The sequence below is a fragment of the Suricata suricatta genome, chromosome 5 (assembly GCF_006229205.1).
Source record: "Suricata suricatta isolate VVHF042 chromosome 5, meerkat_22Aug2017_6uvM2_HiC, whole genome shotgun sequence".
Taxonomy (NCBI): Eukaryota; Metazoa; Chordata; class Mammalia; order Carnivora; family Herpestidae; genus Suricata; species Suricata suricatta.
This window is the reverse complement of record NC_043704.1, coordinates 66,221,917-66,248,803: the sequence shown is the minus strand read 5'-3', so window position 1 is coordinate 66,248,803 and position 26,887 is coordinate 66,221,917. Positions and strand designations below refer to the sequence as shown.

The following is a 26,887-nucleotide window of genomic DNA, read 5'->3' as shown; positions in this document are numbered from 1 at the left end:
GCGCTAAATCACAAGATCTATGAAAATATCTAATAACTATGGTTGTTAGAAGTATAAGCATAAATGGTATTCTGGAATAGCTAATGACTATATACTATAGTAAGAACTATAATGTGGTATAAAAAACCCATGATTTCTATCTATCAGTGAAAAGGTTACAGGCACTTCTAATACTTCTGTGGTTTGTTGCTTACATTCATATTAACTGAAGGAAATAATACATTTCAGAGATTAGTCAAAATGAATACATAATTTTGTCCCCAGACAAGTTTATGAACTTTCTGAAATGGACCCTTGGGCTAGAATAGCATCAACTCAAGCAGACACTTCTAGTTAATGCAATGCTGATCACAAGTTCTGCTTGGTAGTTATAAGGGCTGGGAGTATTGGAACACTTGTGCTCAGAGCAAACATCGTAGGGGGGAAGGAAGGGAGCTCAAAGAAGCCAGTGGAGGCCTTTACAGACCAACCTCAGCCCATGGCTTACTTAGGGAGAGCCCAGGTGCACAGCCATAAGTCAAATTGTTTGGATCATGCAAATTCCTATCTATATTCAGTGCTCCAAGCTCTGTGTAGACTCATCTAAATAGACCCCAAACTGGTAAACTGAGTTAAAATATAAAAATAAATCCCCCACTGTGGGTGAATTATGGCTATCTGAAGGAGCATAGCTCTCTCCTTTAGGCTTCCCATCTGCAGGTTTTGGGCTGAGAGTTTTGAGAAGGCCCAGGTGTTAAGGTTTCTTGGACTGTGGATTATCAGCAGAGAGGATTACAGTTGGTCAGAATGCTTCCTCTTCCCAGTTCTGGAAAAAATAGGGCTGACCCTATGTATAAGCACAGGGCTGCCTACATGGTAAGGCATATTTGAGGGGCATTAATGTGGAAACTTTCCTCCCTAGGCCTCATAGGTGCCTAGTTTTACCTCCAAAAGAAACTCTCCTCTAGACTAATCTTAAGCACCAAACTGATAAAATACCAAGTAAGGTCATCTTAGCTACTGAGAGTTCAGATCTAGGGCCATAGCTGGCATCTAGGGTGAACCACCGCCTACCAAACATAAAACAGTAAATATTAGGCTCTCCAGAGGCAGGCTGGACCCCAAATGTCTCACTTGTCCCACAGGGCACACCCTAGTAGAACCTTGCCTCATGGCTCTCAGGGACCAGGAGGAGGGCTGGCCTCTTAAATAATACTCATATTCACCCTTCCTTCTCCTGCGGTCTCTCCCAGGGCCTGCACACTTTGTGTGGAGCTGGAGACATGAAGTCTAACAATGGGCTTGCCATCCATATTTTCCTCTGTAACACCTCCATGGGGAACAGGTAAGTGGCTTAGTGCTTGGGCAGAACATCCTCATTCCCTAAGAGCTATTGGCCAGAAGGTGAAAGCCAGCTTGTTGTTTTATGTTATTGTTTTTTCTCCAGAGCAACATTGATACACATGTATTAATAAAAATAAGTGAGCACTTCAGTCTTGACTAACTCTTGTAACATAAACAAGAATGTCACATAACGATGCAAATAGAAGAGAGACGGTGGGCATTGGGCAGGGGAATAGTCCAAGAGGCACTTTGACTTTAACCAGGTTTGGGTCAGAATACCTCTAATTTCTTAAAGTTCCCCAGGGCTGTTCTTGAATCCAAAGTCATACTGCATGAGAAGCCATTAAGGGCCACAAGCTGGTGGTGGGTCAAGCTGACAGACTTTGGCTCCAGCTAATAATTGTGCAAACTTAACATTCCTCAATAGAGGAGCTTACATATTGGAAATTTTTAACCAGAAAAATACATAAATGGCATTCTGCCTTTTCGTGGGGAAGCAGAATTTCATGGCCATTTTTCATGCTACCTCTGTAAACAGAATGTTATATCCAAACCCAATTCCATTCTTCCTGGCTGAGTAATCTTGGGCAAGTCATTTAAATTCTCTGAGCCATGACAAGTCTCTGAAGATGTGTCTTTGGGTCTAGCCTCATATCATTCCACTCCTCTCTTTTCACTTGAGCCACAGTAGCCTTCATACAGTTCTTTCAACCTGCATGTGTTCTCCTGCCTCAGAGAACTTATTTGTATGCACTGTTCTTTCTGCCTAAAATGTTCTCCCCATTCCCCAAACTCTTGCCTAGATAATTCTTCCAAATTTCAGATCAAATATCTCTTCTTCAGGGAAGCTTTTGCTGACTCCTCACATTAGATCAGGTTCATTATTCTTCCATTCCCCTGAACTTGACTTTCATAGTGTCATGACAGTTGTGATGATACAGTTCTGTAATTATTTGATTGCTCTCTGACTTTCTACTAGACTGTAAGGTGCATGAATGCAGAGATTGGGTCATTTTACTCACCAGTTTATACCCAGAACTGAGACTGGCACATGGTGGGTAGTAAACAATTTTATGGTGTGAGTTAATTTGTCTGGACAGTGTTAAAACTGAAGATCACAGGAATTATTCTTTATGTTTCAGATGTTTTTACAATTCAGATGGTGACTTCTTGATTGGTAAGTTCTGAAGATTTCACCATGAATTGGTCCTCGACTACTACTACTGTAGTAGACCCCAAGCTACTTGTCTATTTTATACATATTATTTTCCTTTATCCTTCAGTCTGTTTTATGTAGTCCAGTCTGCAAACTGAGGTCTAGAGGCCATTGGTGGTCTGGAAAAGATTCCTGGTGTACCTCAAAGCCCCTACTCTATTTCATGGTCTCTGTCTTTGCCTATTCTTCTGGGCCTTTCTAACATCAGGAATCTGGCAACTTAAAGGAAATAAAGAGTAATACCAACCTGTGATTAACTTACCAAGATAACTCTTATTTTGCCTTCAAACCCATCCAACAATAGACCATCTGTCATTGATATCTGCAGTTTAAATATAAATTTTCACGATGATACCTAAAACAGAATGTCTACTAGAGATTTTTTTTGGTCTGCCCATTCTATTTGATGGTTTCAGTATTGATCATTTGAATCAACATTTTGGTGTCGACATCAGATATGCAAACGCCAGACTCTTGCTGGAACTATCAGAAATCAATGATTTTCCATCCTATTTCTGCTGCCCTTTTTGGTCAATCCACAAAACTGTGCCTATACAAGTGTTTTTCTTGGGACTCAAAAGTAAACAGAGGCAATTTTTTTTCTTTCACTTTCTTCTAGGTAGTAAAATCGCTAACCTAAGTTGTCAGAATATACATTTCCCTCCATGAGACTCAATAAAGCTCTTTTCTTTTGGAATGAAAATCAAGGGCAGCCCTTGAGCCTTTTGCTTTTCATGAAGTGGTCCTCACATGGGAAGAGTTGCTCACTGCTGCCCTATCTCTTTTGTTAGTTCCCCAGAAAGGGAAACTTCTCATTTATACTGAATTTGGCAAGATGCTTGTGCAGCCCAATGAGATCTGCGTCATTCAGGTTGGTGATGTGTCCCCTCTCCCTTGCCTCTCCCTAATTTGGGAGTAATCAGATGTTGCAGCTGCTGTTATTTCCAACTCTAAAATTTCTTGGTGGATCGTGTCTGTGCAAGGAGAGGGAGTTTTAGTCATGCAGAAGGCTCTTGTGCAGAAGGGTAAGCAGGCTTGGGTTCCTGATTTGTTTTAAAATAAGGCACAATCACCAAGCAAAGAGCATTGTCAATTTGCTTTCCTAAATACTTATATATACTTTAGACAAGGTTCTGTTCATATGGATTGGGGGAGGGGGTGCAGTGAAGATTAATTTCTTTAAAATGTGGCTATATCAGAGCACTGGGATCTCTGAGTCCAATGAGAGATTAGACTAGAATTGGTTTGGGTCACAAATATGATTAAGAATTATATTTTTCATTCTTGTTTGCTTGTTTTGTTTTAAGCAATTATTTATTTATTTATTTTTAATTTGTTTCAGTTTGTATATATTTATTTTTGAGAGACAGAGAGCATGCAGAAAGCAAATGAGGGAGGGGCAGAGAGGTTCTAAAGTGGGCTCCATGAGGACACCAGAGGGTCTGATGCAGGGCTTATACTCAGGAACCATGATGTCACGATCGGAGTCAAAGGTAGATGCTTAAGTGACTGAGCCATCCAGATGCCCCTAAATTTTTCGTTTTAACTCATCTTTGAGCTGGTCGCCTCTCAAACATTCCTCAACAGACTATAGCTTTACTTTTGCATGTGGGACTGGCTGTGGCTCTGGGACAGCTTCTTTATAGCTACAGGTATGATTTGGGAGTGTTCACCAGTGTCTGCTTCCCATTCCAGAGAGGAATGCGGTTCAGCATAGATGTCTTCGAGGAGACCAGGGGCTACATCCTCGAGGTCTACGGTGTCCACTTTGAGTTGCCTGACCTGGGACCGATTGGTAAATCTTCCCTACAATCTTTTAAGCTCCCTTGAGAGATAGGTCAGATAATTTCATGAGAGTGACATATCCTTCTCCCCTCATTATTTCACTCAAATTTCAACTCTCCTCTCTAGACAACTTCTCTAGACCAAGTGTAGTTGAGAATTTCAGAAACCTATTAGAACTCCCTAAGCAACCCCAGACATTTTTTTCAGACCTCTAAGTTCAGGGATTCTGTGCCATGGCTGACTCAACTGATGAAATAAAATCATTAATTAGCTCATCAGTGTATCAACCCATCAGCTTGGCTCTATGTTGTGCTGACGGTAATGACAGGAATCTTTTCAAGGGTTACAGAACCCTCTTCACATAAAATACATACATAAAAGTGAACAACCAAAGCCAATCCATTATAAATTTCTCTCTAGAGTAGAGATATATAGACCATTGGAGAGCAGACAGTATATAATAGATTTCTGGTTACACAGTGTATACCCTGAAGGATGTAGAAGTTTGGGTTACTGGGGGGCCAAGCCACCAGGAACAGCTTTACAGAAGAGATGAGATTTGACTAATCCTTGATGAAGAGTTGAGAAAACATAAAAGGAAAGGGAACTGCTTAAACAAAAACATACATGTGAGAATGAGATTTGTGAGTAGGAGAGAGATCATTTTCTTAAGTCAGTAGGGTGTGTGTAGATGATAAAGTAGGGGAAAGCTATAAAAACAGCAAGGGCTATACTCCTATGGAAAGGACACAGGCTGATGGATGGATAGTCTACTCAGCACATCCCACAAAATCTGCACAGCTAACTCAGAAGTATGAAGGAGCTAGAAACCACAGCCTCTAAGAGGCAGATTAAAACTTTCAAAAGTGAATCAAGGTCCCCACCCCCGATTCTTCTGGCAAACTGGAGGCAGGAGATGCAGGAGAGAAGTGAAGGTGGTAGGAGGAGTTGTTCTCAAAACATCTCTTGGAGTTAAAGGAGGGGCTGGGGAAATGGGCCTTTGGTTTCATCTTTGGAATGTTTGCTGAAGGTGGTGGCCACACCTCCCAGTTCTTCCTTTCTTTGTCAACAGCTTTTTTAGAGCAAAACAGGACAGGCCAGCATGTGCCTTCTGGTCACTACCCTGGGGAGATCCAAATAGTCAGAGGAAAGTGGGAGGCAGCAGAGAGGCAGCTGGAGCCACGGTGGGCCGTCTGTCATCCTGTTCACCACCCGCTCTTCCCACTTCAGTCTGGCTTCCTGCTGCTCTACAGCCAGCATAGCCTCCAGGTTCCATGGAACATGTACCCTCTGGAAAATATATATAATTTACTAACCAGCTGGGGGTTTATATTTTTTAACCCCAGGAGCTGAAAATGATAAAACACTCCCCAGGTCTCTCCTCTCAGAGTTAAATTATGTTTTTGCACTTATACTTTTTATTTTTGGTCTTTTGATTTATTTTCCTTCTCTGAAGGGAACACTCACTCCTAAGCAAAGGTAAACAGGCAAGTCCTGAATACTTTTTCCCTGAGTGGCAGACAGATTTGTCAGGCTGGAGAGCAGTTCTGCAGACTTGGATTGATTCTGAGTTCTGTCTGAGGAACAAAGGTATGCCTGGGGCAACAGTATGTAACCCTTCCTTACTGGGGTCAAAAACTGTAGATGAGTTCTAGAAGCATCATGGTTTTCATGAGAGAAAAGTTCTAGTATTCTATCAGACTTTCCCTTTGCCTCTTTTCTAGCCTCATCCTCTCCACTCACCTGTAGTGATGCAATAACACAGGTCACATGGTTGATAAGCCATATTTACTCTACAACTTTAGGAGGTGATGCTGGTGTTGATGATGATGATGATTTTCATGAATCTTTTTCCTAATCTTTTTCCTAATATTTTACCTTCCTTTTAGGAGGTAAAAGGGCACCAGACTGAGATTCTAATGAGCATTTGAACAATGAAAACAAATTGTGGAATGGCTTTTGACATGGAAGAGAGCCTTTCTTTTTGTGCAACTGTAGGCATCTTTCCTATATGATTTCACAAGTGTCTAAAGGACTTTTGGGTTGCTGTGTTATAGGAGCCAATGGCCTGGCCAATCCCCGTGATTTTTTGATACCCATTGCCTGGTATGAAGATCGCCAAGTGCCAGGTGGCTACACTGTGATTAATAAATACCAGGGCAAGTTATTTGCTGCTAAACAGGTAAAGTAAGAGGGTTGGAAGACAGGAAAGGAATATTAAGCACCTACTGATTACTAAGGCCAGTGTTAAGTACTTGACATATATCCTTTCATCTTTACCATACCACTAAGATATTACAAATAAAGTACTATTTGTCTCATTTATAGTCATGGAAAGAGGGTGACAAATAATATTTTGAATGTCATAGTATATGGCAAAATAAGCATTAGTACCTACATCTCTTTGACTCCAAAGGTCATGCTCTTTCTATTCACCAAGCAATAAAAATCCTGGAAATATGTAGATCTTTATAAAAGGCATATAAAATATAATATACAGGCAAGACAGTTTGTTCTAAAAAGAGAAATAAGTAAACAAGCAGGTCATCCATGATTTATATTACCGATATCCACCATATTTCAAATACAAGCCATGACTGGTACAAAACAAGTAGAACTCAGTTCGTTAGCTTGACTTAGTTTTCACCACCAGCCTTGCAAACTCAGGAGATAAGCAAAGGTTTATTTCTTATTAGAGATATATTAATAAATAATAACATAACATGTAATCTATAATATACTAGATATATCATAGTATTACTTAATATACTGAATATATATTAGCAGAAGGTAATCATATAAATAAAATAATCCAAAGATTCTTCTGTTTACAATTATTTATTAGCATTATTTTTGCCCATTTGACATACTGCTTATATTTTTCAAGGCATATTATTTTCCTTGGACAGCATCTCAAGGGTATGCTAATCCACAGAGGCCAACTAGTTTGGCATTTAAAATTAACCCCTGAGAGTTAATTGCCTGCCTTATTGACACATTGTCACCTTCATTTTGTCTGGGTCAGGATTTCTCAGAATGTGGTTAAGAGACCATTTGCTTTAGAAATTCTGAAGGAGGCTTGCTTAAAGTGCAGATCCTTCAATGTTACTCCAGCCTGGAAAACATGGTAACTTCTGGGAACGGAGTGTGGAAACCTACGGTCATTTTAAGCATGTTCTCCATATTATATTTCACATACAGTTGTGAGAGAACCATCATTCTAGAGGCAGCCAGCAGCTCCATGGGTTCCCACTTTCCAAGCGGGCTCTGTGCTGCTTATTCCCTGTGTGAGTTCCCACACCGATCCATTATCCCTTCTCTGCCATGACCTGTCACCTGAGAGGTTGACCTACATGGGCTCCCTAGCTGGCTTTTGGTTGGGTTCAACCATCAATAGGTACTCATAGGAAATTGGAGGGCAGGAGAAACGACAAGTTGGGGTTTTCTTCCCCTGCTTCTTCCTTTGTTGGGACTTCATCCCTCCATGATCTCAGCTCCTGTCGGGTAGCCTTTGTGGTGTGTTGGTGCCTATTCATACTGTCATGCAAGGGCTGATATACACATTCTTGCCAGCTTTGTGTTCAGCAACATCATGTTAGTACCTCAAAAATTATCATGGTGAGAGTATTTATATCCCAGAAATTAGCAAATGCTGTAAAACAGAACTTTTAAACTTTCTTCCAGAGAGGCAATTGTTAAATATATACCAGCACACCACTGAGTGGCCCCTTCTTCATGGTTCTAGCTCTGGCTGGAATCCTATAACATCTTCTTCCCATATCCTAGGCCTAGGAATGGCAATATTGTCCCACTTTTGCGAGACTCAGAAACCTCACCATCTCTAGTCCGTTCACTTAACTCTAATTATATCCTTCTGAGTAGTCCCTTCAATAAAGTCTTTAGAACATTCTGCATTGGATTCCGTTTCCAGAACAGATGCATAACTGCAGTGGGGACTACCTTCCTGTAACAGAGCACCGGTCCTCTCCTACTCCATGAACATCACCTTAGGATTGCTCTGGAAACTCAAATCCTTGTGGCTGCAACTCTTAGAACCCTTCTCCCCCTCCTGCACTCACCAACCCAGGAAGTGTGTATACCAGAAGCTCCTCTAGGTAGCAATTACCTGGAGAGCATTCACAGCAAGTGCCTGCCTGCCCTCCACACCAGGAAACCCAGACAGTGGCCCAGATTGTCTGAGAATTGCTGACATGCACAGATTCTCACAACCGTGTTAAAAATTGTTGAAAAGACACTACTTGGTGAATGCACTGTGCTTCTGCTGCACATGTGATCTGAGGCAGCTGCAGCTTATGAACTGGAAAAATAGGGTTAGTGGCTAAACAAGGGATAGTTGGAAGGCACGTGAAGCAACCACAACATGACTCAGGGTTATACTTCTCCCAAAGGATGGTATTATTAGATTATGCAAACAGAATCAAATCAAGAGAGACAGTGATGCCAAGTACAAACTGTGGAATCATAGCTACAAAAGCATTAAGTACTAAGATTACCCTTTCCTGCTTTTTTTTTTCTTTGTGTATGATCAGGATGTCTCCCCATTTAATGTTGTGGCCTGGCATGGAAACTACACCCCCTACAAGTACAACTTGGAGAACTTCATGGTCATTAACTCGGTGGCCTTTGACCACGCAGTAAGTCTGAACCATGGAGAAGCCTGGCAATAGGGCAGCCCTCGGGTGGGAGGGGGTCCATAGTAGTCCCCTGATGTTCACAGATTTAACATTTCCAGTGTCACCCTTGGAAGCCCAAGATATAGTCATTCATCATTTTGCTGACAGGAATTTGAATCATCTGCAGTAAGTCTTTGGTGAAGGAGTAAATAACAAGCTTATGGGAAAGCCACACTTGCCATGTAACACTGACCCTTGAACACAGCTCGGTTCTCACACAGAGTATCACAGCAACTCCCATAAATGCCTAAAAACTTAGTTTCTCCTTGGAAAACGTACCCCCAGAAGAAAACCACCTGCTAATGTTAGTGATAAAGTGATGGGAAAAGAACATCTCTGGATTTGGAAAGTTCTCTGTCCTGCTTACAAATGCTGAGTCTGCTTGGTCCAGCTGCCTATTCCAGTGCCTCCATTCCTGTCTGTTTTTAGCACTGATGGAGCAGACAGCCCTCTTCTAAAGTTCCTCAGAATGTTCAGTGCTTGAATTTAAACCAAGGAATTCTAAAGTGTGAACTTGGTCCTATTTTTCACTCAATTAGAGACCCACAAATAGGCCCCTGATCTACAGGGCAAGTCCCCAAGACCCCACATCCATGATAAAGTGCTAGCTTTGAGATCCTGAGGGAAAGTTCATTTTGCAGCCTAGTTTATAATAGATTATCTTAACCCACAAGCTGGAGGGATAATTAGAGCCGAAGCCAGAGAACCAGTGACAGAAAGATTACTCTGAGCCAGTTCAGCTTTTCTCTAGGGGGACAAAACTACCTTTCTGAAGAGCAACAACTCGTAACAAAACCAAAAGGGAAAAGAAAATGAGGCATCAAGCTGAAACAGCATGAAAAAGGATTCCAAGACACTAATAGATCTTTATTTGAGCCTCACTACCTTTTCTTTAACAGTTTCAGATCGTTTCTCATGACGAATGAAGAAGTCTAAAGTCTCGCAGCAATAGGGTTGGGTTTTTGGCTTGCCTTTGCATAGTTTCAATCTCTTTACTGCTGCCACAGTTATTTTTTCAAAATCCAGGTCTGGTCATTCTACCACTGCATTAGAAAACCTTTGCAGCCTCCCTGTGGTTTAGGATCATTTGAGCTCTGAAGCATGGTATCTGATGTTCTCCACCATCTGGCCCTGGACTCATCTTTCCAGTACCAATTCTTAGTTAGCCCCTCTCCCCTCTGCCAATGCACCCTGGGCTTTAGCTTCCTTGCCTCTTAACAAAATCTCTATGCTCTTTGACGTCCTTCATGTTTTCTGTGCTTCAAATGCCTTTTCCTCTCTTTCCTTCCTTCCATCTTTCCTTCCTCCTTCCCTCCTTTTTCTTTCTTTCTCCTTTCATTCCCCAGATGCTCCTCAAATATCACCTCCTCGCCGAAGCCTCCCCTGGTCCTCTCAGGTAGGTAGGCAGTCTCTGTACTCCCTTGGGTTTCTATTTATAAAGCTAGATTGCTCTTGCTAGGATTAGTTGTTCATGCACCTGTTTTATTCCTTCAGCACTCCTCCACCATTACCACCACTAGTAATGCTAAAGCAGCAAGGAATAGATTCTCAATCATCTTTGAATCCCAGACCCTAGAATGCCTTGTGAAAGCAAACATGATCATTGATTTCAATTAAATTGAATCTCAATCTTTCCATTGTAAGATTTTAAAGTTATTTTAAAACCATGATATTGTTCCCCCCGACACTACCATCATCCAAACTAGTGATGTAAGTGGTGAATTTTAGACCCGAGAGTCAAATAAGGGTAAGAAACCAATGAAGATACTGTTTGGAACCTCTGTGAGGCCCCCAATGAGAAGCACATTCTATTTCTGTGCTAAAAGCTGGATACTATTTCTATTTCCACCTCACTCGGAGCATCTGTTCTGCTGAGAACTCCCTGTGGCACATCCCAGATCTTCACCCTGACCTGAGGCTGGGAGGCCAGCACAACTGGTTCTCAGACCAGCAGGGTAACGCTTGCATGAAACGGGGGCCCAGCAGGATGAGAAGGCAGCTCCAAAGCTTCTTAGCTGGTGTTAATTCATTTTGCTTCATGCACAGCAAGAAGGGAAAGTCAGATGAGTGATTACTGCACCTCATCGACAAGACCAGAACTCTTAGCCTGGCCTGTGTGGTTTGATCAGAAATTAGAGCATCAACTCAGAAACCCCTTCCAGTGTGGGGGACATGTGTGCCATTGAGCAGTCACCTCTCTTATATCGGGGGCTCAGTATCTCCCTGTGCTTTCACAGGACCCATCCATCTTCACAGTACTGACCGCCAAGTCTGTCCGCCCTGGGGTGGCTGTTGCTGATTTTGTCATCTTCCCACCTCGATGGGGGGTTGCTGATAAGACCTTCAGACCTCCTTATTACCACAGTAAGTCTCTCTTTTCCCAAGCCACATTGGAAACCAAAGAGACAGCAAAATAGTGAACGTTACCCATTGGGAATACCACTGAAGTGTTTCCAGACATCATGCTCTGGTTGGCCTTCAGGATCCTGCTCCCTGAGGTCCAGCGCTGCTGCCCAGAATTGCAGCTGCTGAAACACCACAGACTTCTGTGGAGATGGCAGTGATATGTTGACTCTGAGAACGAAGTAATTAATGCCTATGGCCCAGTTTCCCTGGCCCTGAGAAGAGGCAGAAAGGCTGATAAAGCATGAAGCAGGAAGTTTCTTTACATCTCAGACTCTTCTTTTGTGGGGAGAGAGAATGGTGGATGCTGTTGGTTATTTTGTTGTTTTTGGAAAGCTCTTAATCTAAGTCTGACTTGAAAGCCAATAAAATATGCCTTCTCCAATTATTTTGGTGGGATGAAATAGACTGCAGTCCACACTAGGGAATGGACCCCATTCCAAAAGCGATTTCTGTGGAGTATTAGTTGCCTAGAAGAGAACTTACTAAATCTATTATTTTTGTTTTATTACTATTATTACTAGCAGCTAACAATTATTAACCATTTTCCATGGCTGTAAGTTCCTTATGAGTATTAACCCACCTAATCCTCAAAACCGTTATAAGAGGGAGGTAATATCATTATTCCCTTTTTTCAGAAAGTGAGACTGAGGCATAAAGGATTAAATAATTAGGAAAAATTGAGTAACTTGCTCAAGGCCCCACATCTAGTTAAGTGGTGGAGTCAGGGTTTAATTGAAGGCAATCTGAATCCAGAGCACACAAACACTAATTACCAGTAACCGATGTGCCTAGCACAGTGCCCAGCACACAATATGCCTCTAATAAACATTTATTTAATTAGTAAGTGCATCACCAAGAATGAATAAGGTATTTCATGGCTATATTTAATGAAGCTGGCATTTTAAATTGTGCAATAGCTAGCTGTAAATCCAACCTAAAAGGCCAATGTACAATTCCACTTCCTGGAAATTGCATTTTTGTACATAAAGTTCTGGAAAGACTGAGGTACATTTCAGCTAGAACGTTTTTGTTTTTGTTTTTTTAGAGTTTATTTACTTATTTTTGAGAGAGAGAGAGAGAGAGCAAGTAGGGAAGGAACAGAGAGAGAGAGAGAGAGAGAATCTGAAGCAGGCTCTATACCCTCAGAACAGAGCCCTATACAGGGCTCTACCCCTCAAACTGTGAGATCATGACCTGAGCTGAAGTCAAGAATCAGGCAGTTAACTGACTGAGCCACCCAGGCACCACACAGCTGGAACATTCTTAAAAATAAATCTCTTTCCTTAGTCAACCTCATGGCCTTCTTTATATATAAGGTTCCTCTCTGTACGTTCCAGCTCCCAGGTACCTCAGCTCAACAAGATATAACAGTGCACTGAATGTGTAAATTAGGCATTTATAGAGGGTGGAGAAGTAGGGCCTTAAGGATGAAAGAAAGCCATTTTATGGTCAAATTCCAGCACCACCCTTTTCAGGTGACACCATTAGGGTAGAGAAAAGGATAAAATCATTAACCACCACATGGATACCAAATACTTTGTCAAAAGAATCAAAATAAACTATCATCTTTTCTGAAGACTATCAAGGCTATCACAGGCCCTGACTGTTCCGGACGTTAGTCTCCTACAAGACCTGCTGCCCAGAACTGCTTTAGCCTAGCCTGTACCTCCAATGCTAGTCCTTGGTAATTCGCTATTGCACAGATTTCTTGTGTTGAGGCTGCTGTATGTACCTGAGGCGGTAGTTTCCAAAGTTTTATCTATGTCAGTGTCACCTGGAGGGTTTGTTAAAACAGATTCTTGGTCCCCACCCTCAGAATTTCTGTTTTAGTAGGTCCAGGGTGGGGCTTGAGCATTTGCCTTTGCAACAGGCCCTCATGTGATGCTTATGCCACTGTTCCAGGAGCCACACTTTCAGAACATTAGGGATATAAAAATCACTTAGAGTGCCTACTTAAAAAAAAAATGTATCCCCCAGCACCCACTCTGGGAGAGTATAATTAGTTGGTTCTGAGGTAGAACCTCAGAATCTGCATTTTGAATTAGCAAGTCAGCAAAACCTTCTGAAGCAGAAGGTCCACAGGTCACATGTTGAGAAACACTGGCCTATGGCTTATCTCCCCACCCAGGGAGAAGGATAATAGAGGGATCTAACTTAGACGTTTGCTATTGTGGTACAGCTCTCCAGCCACTCCTGGACTTGGGTTTGTAGTTCAGCCTGCCTGAAACAAATGACCTTGTGAAATGCCTCTTATACGTTTTGAGACTCTCAAGTACATTTGGCCAGAATAGATATATATCAGAAAGGTATGGTTGCCTGAGTTAGAAAACCACAGAACCCCAAGTTAAAAATTATTTTTTCCAGAGATATTGAAACTATTGCTTTAACAATATTATCAAAATCTTTGCTACTTTGATCTGACTTTATAGGAGAAGTGAAGAATTATTTCTGTAGAAATATTGCCTCCAGTCTTCTTAATGTACTTTAGTCAACTGGATTCAGCATTAATCAGAGAGGCAAGGTCTACCCTCCCTGCCCTTTGAAATACAGAAAATGATATAGAAATGTCATCACCAAAGTCATTGCTACCTAAATTCATATTCAGATCAAAGCTGATTCTGTATTGCTTTCTTCTTAAAATTAAGCCATGAAGGTGACCCTGAGGACACATACTAGATTGAGGAGTGTGACAGCATATTTAAGTCATGAGCAGAACTGCTTTTAAAATATAGACACTTTATGCTTATAGTTGCTTCTTTTCCTCTACTTCTGCTTCATGGAGAAATGAGCAGAGCCATGATCCAGGTCTTACCTTTTCTACAGGGGCCTGCAGCAGAATTTTGTTTCCTAGGCAGGATAAAAATGACTGCTGAGTCAAAGACAGAAATATTTTGGCACTTGGTTATACTTTACATGTAGGGAACTTATCATGCCAAATGTCCAGCTTTGCAAGGGTTGCCAATGCCAGAGCTCCCTGCTCTGTTCACGATCTGCACTCTCAGCACTGTCACAGAATGAACTGTGAAAGTAACTGAGAGGGGCTATTTCTTACTCAACTCTCTCACAGAACTTAGCACAGTGTCCAATTATATATGTGGGATAGACCTATAGGCAGACAGATGGGATGGGGAATGGACAGATTGATGGGTAGATGGGTGAATGGATAGAAAGGCACTTAAATTTGCTCAGGTGTTGTGTTTCTTTAATTCTTGCTCTAACTATATTGCTGTTTTGCTAAAGAAGTTTATTTCAATAGAAACATGATTGAAATAGGAGGAACATGGTGAGTTTTTGTCAAATTTTGTTGACTCCTGAGAGCACAACTAAAACCAATGTACCATACTTATATTAAAGAAAATTTCCATTTAATATGAGGGAACTTTCTATCGCCCAAAGCTTTTCAATATTATGGTAGGTTGCTTTGTTGAGTAGAAAATTTCTATTCACAGGAGACATGCAAGCAGACCCCAGGAAGTAATGTGTCAGGAATGACATAGAATATTCTTCTGTCCTAGTGATCCTTTCCAATTTTAAAATTTTAGGATTCTATAAAGAGAATATCAATGGAAATAGAAAGAAAAGAATGAATCTCAGAGGCATTTTAGAGAGTGGAAAATAAGATGATAGACAGCTCCAGAAGACACTATTTGTTAGACTATATAGTACGTAAGGACTGGTTTTTACAGATACTAAGATCCTTTCACACAGATTATCATTTGACAATAAACTCCAAATCCAACATTCTTTCCATTATATGACCCTTTCATCAAAACACACACACATACATACTCCGTTACAGTTTTCTGGATTGGGAACTAGAAATATGGTGCTACCATGTACTACTGGGGGACTATTGCGGAGAGGATCAGATCAGATGTGGGAAAGATTTTAATATGGGGCTTTTAAGCCGAGATGACAGAGTACATCCACTCTTTATTATGACTTTCATTTTAATTATTATTAAAATTCCTGTCTGGGCTATGATTTTCTTTAGATCCAACATCCTTTGTTTCAGGCAGTGGAACTTAAGACCTCTGACAATCCACATGGCCATCAGGTAGAGTTTTGCCTACCATGGGCTCCTCCTTAATGAATGTTTTGTGGGCTCTCCCCTCCATCTGTATTCTTGACTAATCCTAAAAAATGTATCATATTCTCCTTTCTTTTTGACAGTCCACAGAAATAATGCTTGAGAGGTCTTGGTATGTTACAGGTCTTGCCTTAGATAATTCAAATAATACTATTTCAACCTTCTCAGGGAACTGCATGAGTGAATTCATGGGACTTATCAAAGGTCACTATGAGGCAAAGCAAGGCGGATTTCTGCCAGGGGGAGCCAGCCTGCACAGCTCAATGACCCCCCACGGGCCTGATGCTGACTGCTTTGAGAAGGCCAGCAAAGCCAAGCTGGCACCTGAGAGGATTGCTGATGGCACCATGGTAAGCAAGTTAAACTCCAGGTTCTGACAGCCTTGTTGAGAGGAGTGGCCACTTCTACATTCCTCCAAAGTCACGGAGAAGGACTCAGGAGAGGATAATGTGTGTCTGTGTGTGTATATGCCCATGTGTGTATGCACACACCCCTAGGGGTATACTAGACTTCTAATGTGGTAGGGTAGAAAGATATTTGGACTTGAGTCAGATCTGGGATCAAATACTAGCTTTTAGGGGACACCTGGGTGGCTCAGTCAGTTAAACGTCCAACTCTCAATTTTGGCTCAGGTCATGATCTCACAGTTCGTGAGTTCAAGCCCCATTTTGGTCTCTGTGCTGACAGTGTGGAGCCTGCTTGGGATTCAGTCTCCTTCTCTCTCTGCTCCTCCCCTGATTGCTCTCCATCTCTCTCTCAAAATAAATAAAAATCAGCTTAACAAAAAATCCTGCTCTTGGTTCCTACATAATCCTGAACAAGGTTCTTAACTTCTCTGTGCTTCATTTCCCCCCCATCTGTAAAATGGGTGTGATGTTCACCCCAGCAGGTAGCTGTATTTAACCTTACATACTATCTAGCACTGTTCAAATATAAGGGAACATTATTAATACTATGTAAGAGGTTTTCTCTTATCTGTAAGCAGCCCAGAGTATATGCTGTGTTTCAGAATCATCTGCTTTTTGAGGTAAAATCCTCTAGGACCACAGGACCCAGGGATGCAGGATGGCACCATCAGTGGGATTCTCAAGTCAAGGAGGATCAGAAACCCTTTGCTTCACTATAGTCAGGGCTTGTGAGAAGTAGTTCTCAGCTGTTTTCTCATTTTCTTTTGCTCTTTGGCATGGGATGAAATTGATGGGATTTAAAATCTGTTTTGTATTCTTCCTGTGTCAGGCTATAAACATTGAGGCTGAACACAATTGCAGTTGGCTGTGGTACTTGGTTTTATTTTATTTTTGCATTCTTGGAGGTGGAGTTTATGGACCACAAAAAGTAATTTTATGCTAAATCATATGCAAATTTGCCTTACATTTTTAAACAAATGCCTTCAATGCTACCTGATTTTAAAATCAATAGCACAGGCTTTCCTGACTCCATGTCCAGCTTGCAAACAGAGAGTATTATGTGTCTCTGTCCAATGCAGTTTGGAATTGAACAACTCCAGGACCAGAGTTGATGCAGCTGATCTGCGGGGGAGGGGGCAGAATCCCATCTGCTTGACCTTGGCTCTCTTTCCTAAGACCCTTTGCAGAATTTCTGTGGAACTCTACATCTCTTTGAGACATGGTTTGACAGTATCAATTAAGATATTGACTCCAGGGGTGCCTGGGTGGCTCAGTTGGTTGGGCTTCTGACTCTTGATTTTGGCTCAGGTCATGATGATTGTGAGATTGAGCCCCGTGTTGGGTTATGTGCTGAGCGCGGAGCCTGCTTGAGAGTCCCTCCCTCTCTCTCTCTCTCTCTCTCTCTCTCTCTCTCTCTCCCTCTGCCCCTCCCTTGCTCTCACTCTATAAATAAATAAATAAATAAATAAAGATAAAAAATAAGCCAAGGGCTCTTTGAGGTACATGGGCTACCCCACACTTTCCACTCAGTAATCTTTGGTGCCCAATTTGGCTTTGGATGTCAGTGTTATCAGGGAGCAGTATTCTACATCAATGAAGCAAGGACAGAGCTATTTTTATGAGGAGCAAGACTCTGGGAAATGCTTCGGGCCTGGAGCACTAGCCAGAAGTAACTCTCCCGTGTAAGGGATTAAGGGCAGGGGAGACCCTGGGTATCCAGAGAGCCCAGACTACCTAGGGGAGGGTCCAGCACTTTAACTAGACCTAACTTTGGGTCTCCATTACCATTTCCCATTATATAATTTGGACCCAGGCCTTATCCTTGTTCCAGCTTGGAATAAATAAACTTTGTATAATACTGTCTTCATAACTCAGCTGGGATATGGTTTTGTTACTCCATTCAAACAGCTAGCTTCTTAAGAAGCAGGCAGCAAAGAGGCAACAATAGACAAGAAGAGCCAAAGTAATAACTCTTATATCTGAATAGTGCTTAATAATGTGCACAGTAGTTCCACATGATCTAATCCGGTCCTCACCTCAAGCCTGTGGTGAGAAGTCAGGCAGGGATGATCATCTCCCTGAAACTAATTATATTAGTTTGGTATATTAGATACCAACATTAACATGGGTTCTCTGGGTTGTGACCCAGCTTTTATCTTGCTTTTGTCCATCTACATTTTTAAAATTTCCAGTAATGTGAACACATAAGAATTATAGGGTGTTATTTTGTTTTTGTTTTTGTTTATTTTTAAAAGCCACATGGTAGGAAAATCAGCAATTGGTGAAGCTGGAATGTCTAAACTGCACAGAGCATTTGCATATTTTTTCTATTGGGGACAAAAACCTCCTGAACACAGTGGAACATTAACAAATCACAGTCTTCTGGGGTAGGGTTTTTAAAAGTGCTACAGCCATTCCTGCCTCCTCCTTCCCTCCTCCTCCTCCTTTTCCTCCTCACTCTCTCTTTTCCTCCTTTTCCTTTTCCCAGGCCATCTCCTGGCCAGAGTCCTTCAAAAGAAAACTCAAATCCCAGCTCTGCCACTTCTTGTTACCATCACTTAAGACAAGCCACTTCCAAACTTGGAGCCATAGTTTCCTCCTCTGCAAAATGGGGATTATGGCCTCCCCACAGAGACTTAGCCACAGTAAGTGATGGAAGAAGATGAATATTCCTAAAACTCTCCCACCTCTGCCCTTGGATCTAGCATGTTTATCTCCATAATGCTGCAAGGACATTGTGATGGTTACATGCCCAATTCCATTGTAGAGAATGAAACTTGGAGCTTGAAGAAGTTAAGGGTCTTGCCTCAGGTCTTACTCACTTGTAAGTGGTAGGGCTGGAGCCAGAACTCAAGGTGTGAGCCTGTTGTCTTCACTGGGCTAGCACACATGATATATTATTCAAAGATTCTGCCTACCTACATTTTTTCTCTTGACATCCAATCAAATGTATTTTATTAACCACCTCACTTCTTTTTTGTTCTCTCCCCCATTTCCTACAGGCATTTATGTTTGAGTCTTCTCTAAGTATGGCTGTCACCAAGTGGGGGCTCAAGACCTCTAATTGTTTGGATGAGAACTACTACAAGTGCTGGGAACCTCTCAAGAGCCACTTCACCCCCAATTCCAAGAACCCAGCTGGACCTAACTGAGACTGAAACATTGCTATCCTAATTAAAAATGGATTTGTGTGGTTTTGTGTAGAATCCCATGCCCTCTGACATTATGGGGGAGGGGACTGGTTAAAATGCTTACTCATCTTTTCACAGGCAAGTAACTCAGACATTTGTAGAAATGTTTTTGAAAAATTCTATGTCAGCTTAATTCTTCAATAAATACTTGGCTGGTATTCTGTGGAAGTAGCAGTTAGTTGCAATCAGGTCACAATGAGACATACCTGTAGTGGCCAGGACAGGGGGTAGTCCATGAGATTGGTTCAAGTTTATATATACATGAGTTTAGCCTGAATGCCTTTATTCCATGAGTGCAAATCCAGGTGTCTATCACAGACCACAAGACCAAGCCACAAGGAAGGACAAGCCAATATAGGGACCATGAACTGAGGCTGAAGCCAATGCCAAGGTCCCAGGCATAGGGAAGCACAGGGAGTCAGCAGAGCTCCAGATATGCAATGTCTTCTAAAACAGATGGGCAGCAAGGCCAGCAGGCTAATTATGATAGTTATGTAGCAGCCAGTATAACTGGTTGTGAACAAGAAGCCCAGCCACATCATTGATGAGTGAGCATCATTCAGTAAGGGGATCATCAGCCCTGTTTTTCCCACTGAAAACCCTATATCTAGGAAACCCTCAGGCCTGTCAAACCAGAGTAGTTAGCTCCCTTACTATTCATTCATTGATCAGTCCATTTGGCAGTCCTTGCTATGTGTCATCTACAGAGTAAGTCCCTGGGGATGAGTGATTGAGAAGGAATAAGTCATCTCTCCCGTCAGTGAGCTCAGTCTGGGAATATCAGGACCAAAGAAGATCAAGGTCCCAGCACAGAGCCACAGCAAAATGAGGCAGTGCAGTGTACAAACACTATGCCTAACAGCTCCCTTCCTGTGGCCGGCATCCCTCCCAAGAACTGGGCTGTCCAAGACTTTGGGGGTGAGCTGATTAGGTTCTCTTGGAGAGAGAATACAGGCAAATCAGAACAGAAAAGAATAGCAAGTGTATTTTTTACCACTCTAGTTCTTTAGTTTTAGCACATTCTCCCCACCTCGTTGCCCAAATAGCAATTTTGATATGCTGCTACCAAGTTTTTGTTTAAGAGCAGGTAGTGAGAGTCAGCTATGTACCAGGGCCTAGGAACCAGGATTGCCAAATAAAACACAAGATGCCCGGGTAAATTTTAATTTCAGATAAACCCTGAATAATTTTTAGTATAAGAATAGACATGGAAATCTGTATTTTTTAAGTTTATTTATTTACAGAGAGAGAGAGAGAGAGAGAGAGAGAGAGAGTCCCAAGCAGGCTCCAGGCTGTCAGTGCAGACCTCAATGGGGGGCTCAATCTCACAAATCATAAGATCATGACTTGAGCTGAAATCAAGAGTTGGATGCTTAACCGACTGAGCCACCCAAGTGTCCCAGAAACCTGTATTTTTATTTGATAAATCTGGCAGCTCTATGAGGGATATGTGGTCCAGGAGATAGATATAGTTCTTGCCCTGACAGGTTACATTCTGAAGAGGGAGACTGATGAGATAAACAAACAAAATAATTACAATTGTGAAACATGTCAAAAAACAAACAGGAATTGAGATGGGAATAGCAGATGGGAAGGGGAGATCATTCTTTAAAGGAGATCTTCAATGAAGAAGGGACGGCCAAACCTAAAAGATAGGAAAGAAGCAAATCATTGGAAGGGTTGGGCTGGGGTGTGGTAGAGGGGAGGAGCATTCCAAAATAAAACCCTTGTGGGTTCAAGGAACTAAAAGAAAAGCTGGTGTGGGGAGCCCAGGGGCAGGTCACTGCAATCATCCAGGCAAAAGACAGCACTGTCCTGGACTAATGGTGGCAGCAGAGACAGAAGTGAATAAACTTCCGAGTGTTTTGGGGCAGTTAGTGATCTGCATGCAAGGGGTGAGGGCGGGAAGAGCTGAGGACAGGGCCGAGAAGACGGCCGGCTTCTGGCAGTGGTATCTCATGGTCTCAACCAGTAGGTAGATATCTTTGAGGGTGACAGAGGTCAGTGTGCCCTCCTGATGTTCCTTAATATAAAGACATTTTTATTAAAAATTAAACACTGTTAATTAGTGAAGCAGTTAATACCTTTAAATGAATTTTTGACACTGACCACTATGGCAGAAGTTGCTAGTGGCCCAGCTGTATCTGTCCCCCCGGCAGGGACCATCCAGTGTTAACCAGCCACTTCTAGTTGCCTGCACCACATCGGCAACTCTGTCCAAGGTCCAAACCAAAACCCAGCAAAAGCGCTGGGATTGCATGGCCCTGGACACAGCCATCCACCAGTAACAAACAGGAATTCATGGATAAACACTCCGGCTCTCTTGCCCCACACCTGTGAGGCTTGTGCTCAGTCCTGGTCCCTGCAGCTCCCAGAGGATTAAGCTCCACTGCTCATGGTGGCAAAATCCAATAATGTACTTCTTTTAGCTTCCCTCCCCTCCCTTTCCCATTGTCCTGTGGTGCTTCCTGATCTCTTCTTTCAGATGACCCAAACTAAGACAACCATTCAAATACTTTATTCCCAAGCTCCATCCTTTCCAGAACAAGCTCCTCTAACTCCTCTCTTAACCATGAACCCAGACTCTCATCTATTTCTGTTCACTCCATCATCAGTTTGGTGGCCAAGCCTCAGAGCTGAAGAAGTGTTCAGCATTTACATCCATCCAATCTGAGCCCTTGTTCTTTATCTCCTCCACTTTATCTTGTTGGCAGCAACTTCTCAGCAAGAGACAATATTTCAGCAGGCCAGGCTGTTCACGCTAATTAAAAAAAGATTTAGGTTCCTTCTGTTGTGCCTCAGATCAGCTGGAAAGATCTGTATCCTTTCCTTAACTCCTTATTCTCAAAGATACCTTCCTCTACCATGCTTCTGAAGAAATATACCATCTCTTTCCTGCGAAATAAAAACTTTTAAAAAGGGGGGTTGGCACCCTGATTAGTTTTCCTCAAATGGCAGGAGGGTTTTCTGACTGATCCCTTTGGCATTATTATATATTTTCCTGTCTGAGAGGGTGAAATAGAAGCCAAACCTCCCTTTTTTTTCTTTTGGAAAGACTTCTATCACAGCTTGGACAATAACAATGGCTCGAGACCAGTGATTCTCAATAGAAGCGATTTTGTCTCCTCCAAGACATCTGAAAAGACATTTTTGATTGTCACAATTGGGGAAAGTGCTACTGGCATCTAGCAGATAAAGGTGAGGGACACTGGTAAACATTCTGTAGTGCACAGGGCAGGCTGCAGAACAAAATTAGCCAGGGCTGAATGTCAGTGGTGCCAAGATAGAGAAACCCTGCTGTAGCCACAGTGGTCCTCAACTCAGCTGTATATTGGATCTCCTGGCAGCTTCCAGAACTCTAAATGCCTGGGGGAACCTGCAGATCAACTAAGCTGGGAATGTTGGGGATAGAGCCCAATGAATTTTTTTAAGTTCTTTTTTATTTTAATTCCAATATAGGTAGCATACAGAGTTATGTTAGTTTCAGGTATACGATATAGTGATTCAACAATTCTATACATTATTCAGTGGTAATGTGCTCCTACTCCCCATCACCTATTTCACCTGCTCACCTCTGGTAACCGTCAGTTTGTTCTCTATAATTAAGAGTCTTTTTTCTTTCTTTCTTTTTTTTATTTGTTCATTTGTTTTGTTTCTTAAATTCCACATAGGAGTGAAATCTTATGGGATTTACCTTTCTCTGACTGACTTATTTCACTTAGCATTATACTCTCTAACTCCATCCACATCATTGCAAATCGGAAGAATTCATTCCTTTTTATGGCTGAATAATATTTCATTTTGTATATATACTACATCTTCTTTATTCATTCACCTATCATTGGACATTTGGGTTGCTTCCATATCTTGGCTATTGTAAATAATGCTGCAATAAACATAGGGGTGCATATATCCTTTCAAATTAGTGCTTTTGTATTTTTTAGATAAATACCTAGTAGTACAATTAATAGATCATAGGGTAGTTCTATTTTTAACTTTTTGAGGAACCTCCTTACTGTTTTCCAAAGTGGTTGCACCAGTTTACGTCCTCACCAACAGTGTATCACTGTTCCTTTTTCTCAAATCCTCACCAACACTTGTTTCTTGTGTTGTTGATTTTAGCCATTCTAACAGGTGTGAGGTGATATTTCATATATTTGTATTTCCCTGATGAGGAGTGATGTTGAGCATCTTTTCATGTGTGTATTGGCTATCTGAATATCTTCTCTGGAGAGATGACTGTTCATGTCTTCTGCCCATTTCTTAATTGGATTTGTTTTTTAGGTGTTAACCTGTATCAGCTCTTTATATATTTTGGATACTAACCTTTTATCAGATAAATCATTTGCAAATATCTTCTCCCTTTCTATAGGTTGTCTTTTTTTTTCCCCAAGTGATTTTTTTTTAAGTTTACTTATTTCTTTTTGAGAGAGAGTGAGAGGAGAGAATCTCAAGCAGGCTGTGCAGTCAGCACAGATCCCAACATGGGGCTCAGTCTCACAAACTGTGAGATCAGGACCTGAGCCAAAGTCAAAAGTCAGAAACTTAACCCGCTGAGCCACCTGGACACCCCTCCATAGGTTGTCTTAATTTTGTTAGTTGTTTCCTTTGCTATGCAGCAGCTTTCTATTTTGATGTAGTCCCAATAGTTCATTTTTACTTTTGTTTCCCTTGCCTCAGGAGACAGTTCTAGAAAAGTGGTGCTATGGCTGATGTCAAAGAAATTACTGCCTGTGCTCTCTTCTAGGATTTTTATGGTTTCAGGTCTCAAATTTAGGTCCTTAATCCATTTTGAATTTTTTTGTGTATGGTGTAAGAAAGTAATCCTCAAGAAATTCTAACACACAGGCATGGCTGAGAACCACTGTTTTGGAATCTACCTTAAAATCAGTATCTAAAACACCTTCTGTTTCCAATCTTAGATACTGGTCTGAATCAGGGCTTCCTAGATTGAAAGGAAGTGAAGAATTAAGGTGAAAAAAATCCCTAACTCTTCCAATGTTCCAGTAAACATAGAATGAGCAGTTTTTGTGTCTGCCTATGTTTGTGCCACCTGATGCCTGTCAGCCTTCCTGTGGAACCATACCATGGGCCACTCGACTGACTGACGCTTGGGTAGACTTACTTAGACTGTCATACCCCCACACTGTCCCTTGTCAGCTTGAAGAAGCCAGGCAGTCATCATCCCTGTTCCCTAACAGCAGTCAGAGGCCCTATTCCAGGGAGAGGAATGAATAGGGAAAGGTTATAGTAGGAAAGGAGAAAAGGGAACTTGAGGAGTCAGGATGCAGCTACAAGAGGGAGATTGAAGAAGCGGCTGTGACAGTGGAGTTTGGAGAATAAAGAGGATAAGATAAACATGTTCCAGACCTGCCTGGGCTAGGTGCCATGCGTAGGTTCTCATCAACTTTCTGATAAGGTCCCAATAAAAAACCAGGGACAGCTTTACACTTTTTCTCAATTAATTCTATCGCTTTGCTAAAAAAAAAAAAAAAAAAAAAAAAAAAAGAGAGCTGACATTTAAACTTCTTTATTACATTAAGTGATCAACTAGCCTTCAATTTCATATAATCAACTTTATATAATTACATCAAAAATCTGAGGCATGTCCAAAGTTTATCCTTTTGTGTGTCAGTGTAGTACATAGTTAAGAGAACAAATGCTAGAACAAGACTGCCTGGGTTCAAATCCAGGCTCTACCACTTACTAGCTGTGTGACCTTGAGCAAGTTACTTAACTTCTCTGAGCCCGTTTCCTCAGCTGTAAAACATAGATACTTAATAAGGAATTCAAGACTCTGAAATCAAGACTGTTTGAGTAAGTTTGAGCAAGTGACTTAGCCTCTCTAAGCCTCCTCTTCCTCATTTGAATGAAGGAATTGATCTGTTTCACAGGGATCTGGTGGGGGTGAAGTAAAACCATGCATTGAAGGCACCCACACTAATTCTGGCACACAGCGAGCATAGGGAAATATTAGCTCTTATTATTGTTATTGTCTATTGTTGCTATTGTGACTGGGTGAATACTTACTGATTCCTGCCTCAGTGAGGCTGTTGTGCCACTTACCCTAGGTGACACTGGAAGGTAAGCCAAGGTGCTTGTCACTAAATAAGCATATAGCTGATGATTCTAATGCAATAAATAACAGAAGCCCAAAGTGTAGAAAATTTAGAAGTACTGCCTCCTTTTCAACATCTTTTAGGTCTTAAAACATGAAAACCATATTAAAGTTCAATTTAAGATCTCAGCAGTGCATATTAATAGCTCAATTAAAGTGAAAGTTAAGACAGAATCTACACTTTGATGTGAGCAGTTTGCATATGACTTGCTACCGAGCTTTTCCTGGAGGGATCTTGACTAATCATGTAGGCCTTTGGGACTCTAATTAGCCTATTCTTAGTTTTTTTTAATGTAAAATTACAGGATGCCTGACTGGCTCAGTCAGAAAAGCATGGACTCTTGATTTCAGTCAGGGTTGTGAGTTTGAGCTCCACCTTGGAGAGAGAGATTACTTACTTACAAATAAATAAACACATTAAATAAATGAATAAATCCAAAATTATGTCAGAAGCTTCTACATAACTCACCACAGCACTATCAACAGTGATACCTTATAAAAGCCAACCGTATGCAATTCTATACATTCCCTGGAAGAGAACTTTAATAGATGGGGCAGTTTTGCTTATTCACAAGCATTTATTACCTTTATTTTGGATCCTGTGAATAAAATTAAAACCTGAAGGACAGGTGTACTTTATGATATGACTTCTCTTAATAAAAAGACATGGTATCAATTAAGAATGCATCCACCTGTAAGAAAAAAAAACCCTGCAAAACTGAAAATCTAGCATTAGCTTTACAACTAGGACTATCTTATAAAAGAAGTCTGAGGTTGGCAGATCGGAACAGCAAGTGATCCTGGACCCAAGTTCATTCTGGTTTTCTGCTCCACTGTTTTTGGCAAATTGCTTTGTTTTCATTACATTTCTAGGCCCCATATCCATGTTCTTGGTCAGAGGAAAAGAGGAAAGCAAAAGGGGGAAGGAACAGAAAGGATTTCTCCTTGGGAAATTCCTTTTTATTCGAGAAAGGAAGCCCTCCCCCGCAGATCCCCCTTATGTCTTATGCACAGAACGAGGTCCCATGTCCACACTTAGACCAATCCCCAATGCATTCCCTGGAGCTGGGATCATGCACACCTTGCCTGCCGTACAAGGTCTTCATGCAACCTCCTGTACAAATCGGGGTTCCATCAGAAGGAAAGGAGGACTAGTGGGTGTTGGTGGGCAAGCTGGTGTCTGCCAGGGCTACCTTCCTGTAGGAATCCAGCAAGAACAATATAGTAGATGTTGGGCTTGAATCTAACATCTTCACTCTCACAGCCCCAGGAGACAAACCTATGAATACTTGCTCCAAACATCTGCCTGATTCCTCCAAATACATCCTTATTAATATGCTCTATCAAGTCTTCTGTTTGTAAGGAGGTTGGTGAGCAATTGTTTCAATTCAAGTCTCATTTTTCATCACAAACAGGTGACATGGACAATCAGAGCTAGTGTTCTTAATCAAAACCTAGATTCCTGTTTTTGTCCCATACTGTCTGGCAAAAAAATAGACGCATAGATCAATGGAACAGAATAGAAAACCCAGAAATGGACACACAACCATATGGCCAACTAATCTTCAAAAGAGTAGGAAAGAATATCCAATGAAAAAAAGACAGTCTCTTCATCAAATTAAATGGGAAAACTGGACAGCAACATGGAAAGAATGAA

At 41.5% G+C, this 26,887-nt stretch overlaps 1 protein-coding gene across 1 annotated transcript in view; it reads left to right on the top strand.

The window, feature by feature from the left end:
- HGD (homogentisate 1,2-dioxygenase) overlaps positions 1-19,270 on the top strand; it is a 43,393-nt gene extending 24,123 nt beyond the window's left edge. Inside the window, exons 6-14 of the mRNA XM_029940709.1 lie at positions 1,233-1,324; positions 2,466-2,500; positions 3,331-3,410; positions 4,235-4,334; positions 6,382-6,506; positions 8,875-8,979; positions 11,256-11,382; positions 15,683-15,864; positions 18,924-19,270. Of these exons, the coding sequence (XP_029796569.1) occupies positions 1,233-1,324; positions 2,466-2,500; positions 3,331-3,410; positions 4,235-4,334; positions 6,382-6,506; positions 8,875-8,979; positions 11,256-11,382; positions 15,683-15,864; positions 18,924-19,073 (996 nt within the window). The 3' untranslated portion in view covers positions 19,074-19,270. The remainder of the gene's footprint in view (positions 1-1,232; positions 1,325-2,465; positions 2,501-3,330; positions 3,411-4,234; positions 4,335-6,381; positions 6,507-8,874; positions 8,980-11,255; positions 11,383-15,682; positions 15,865-18,923) is intronic.
- The last annotated feature ends 7,617 nt before the right edge of the window (positions 19,271-26,887 follow it).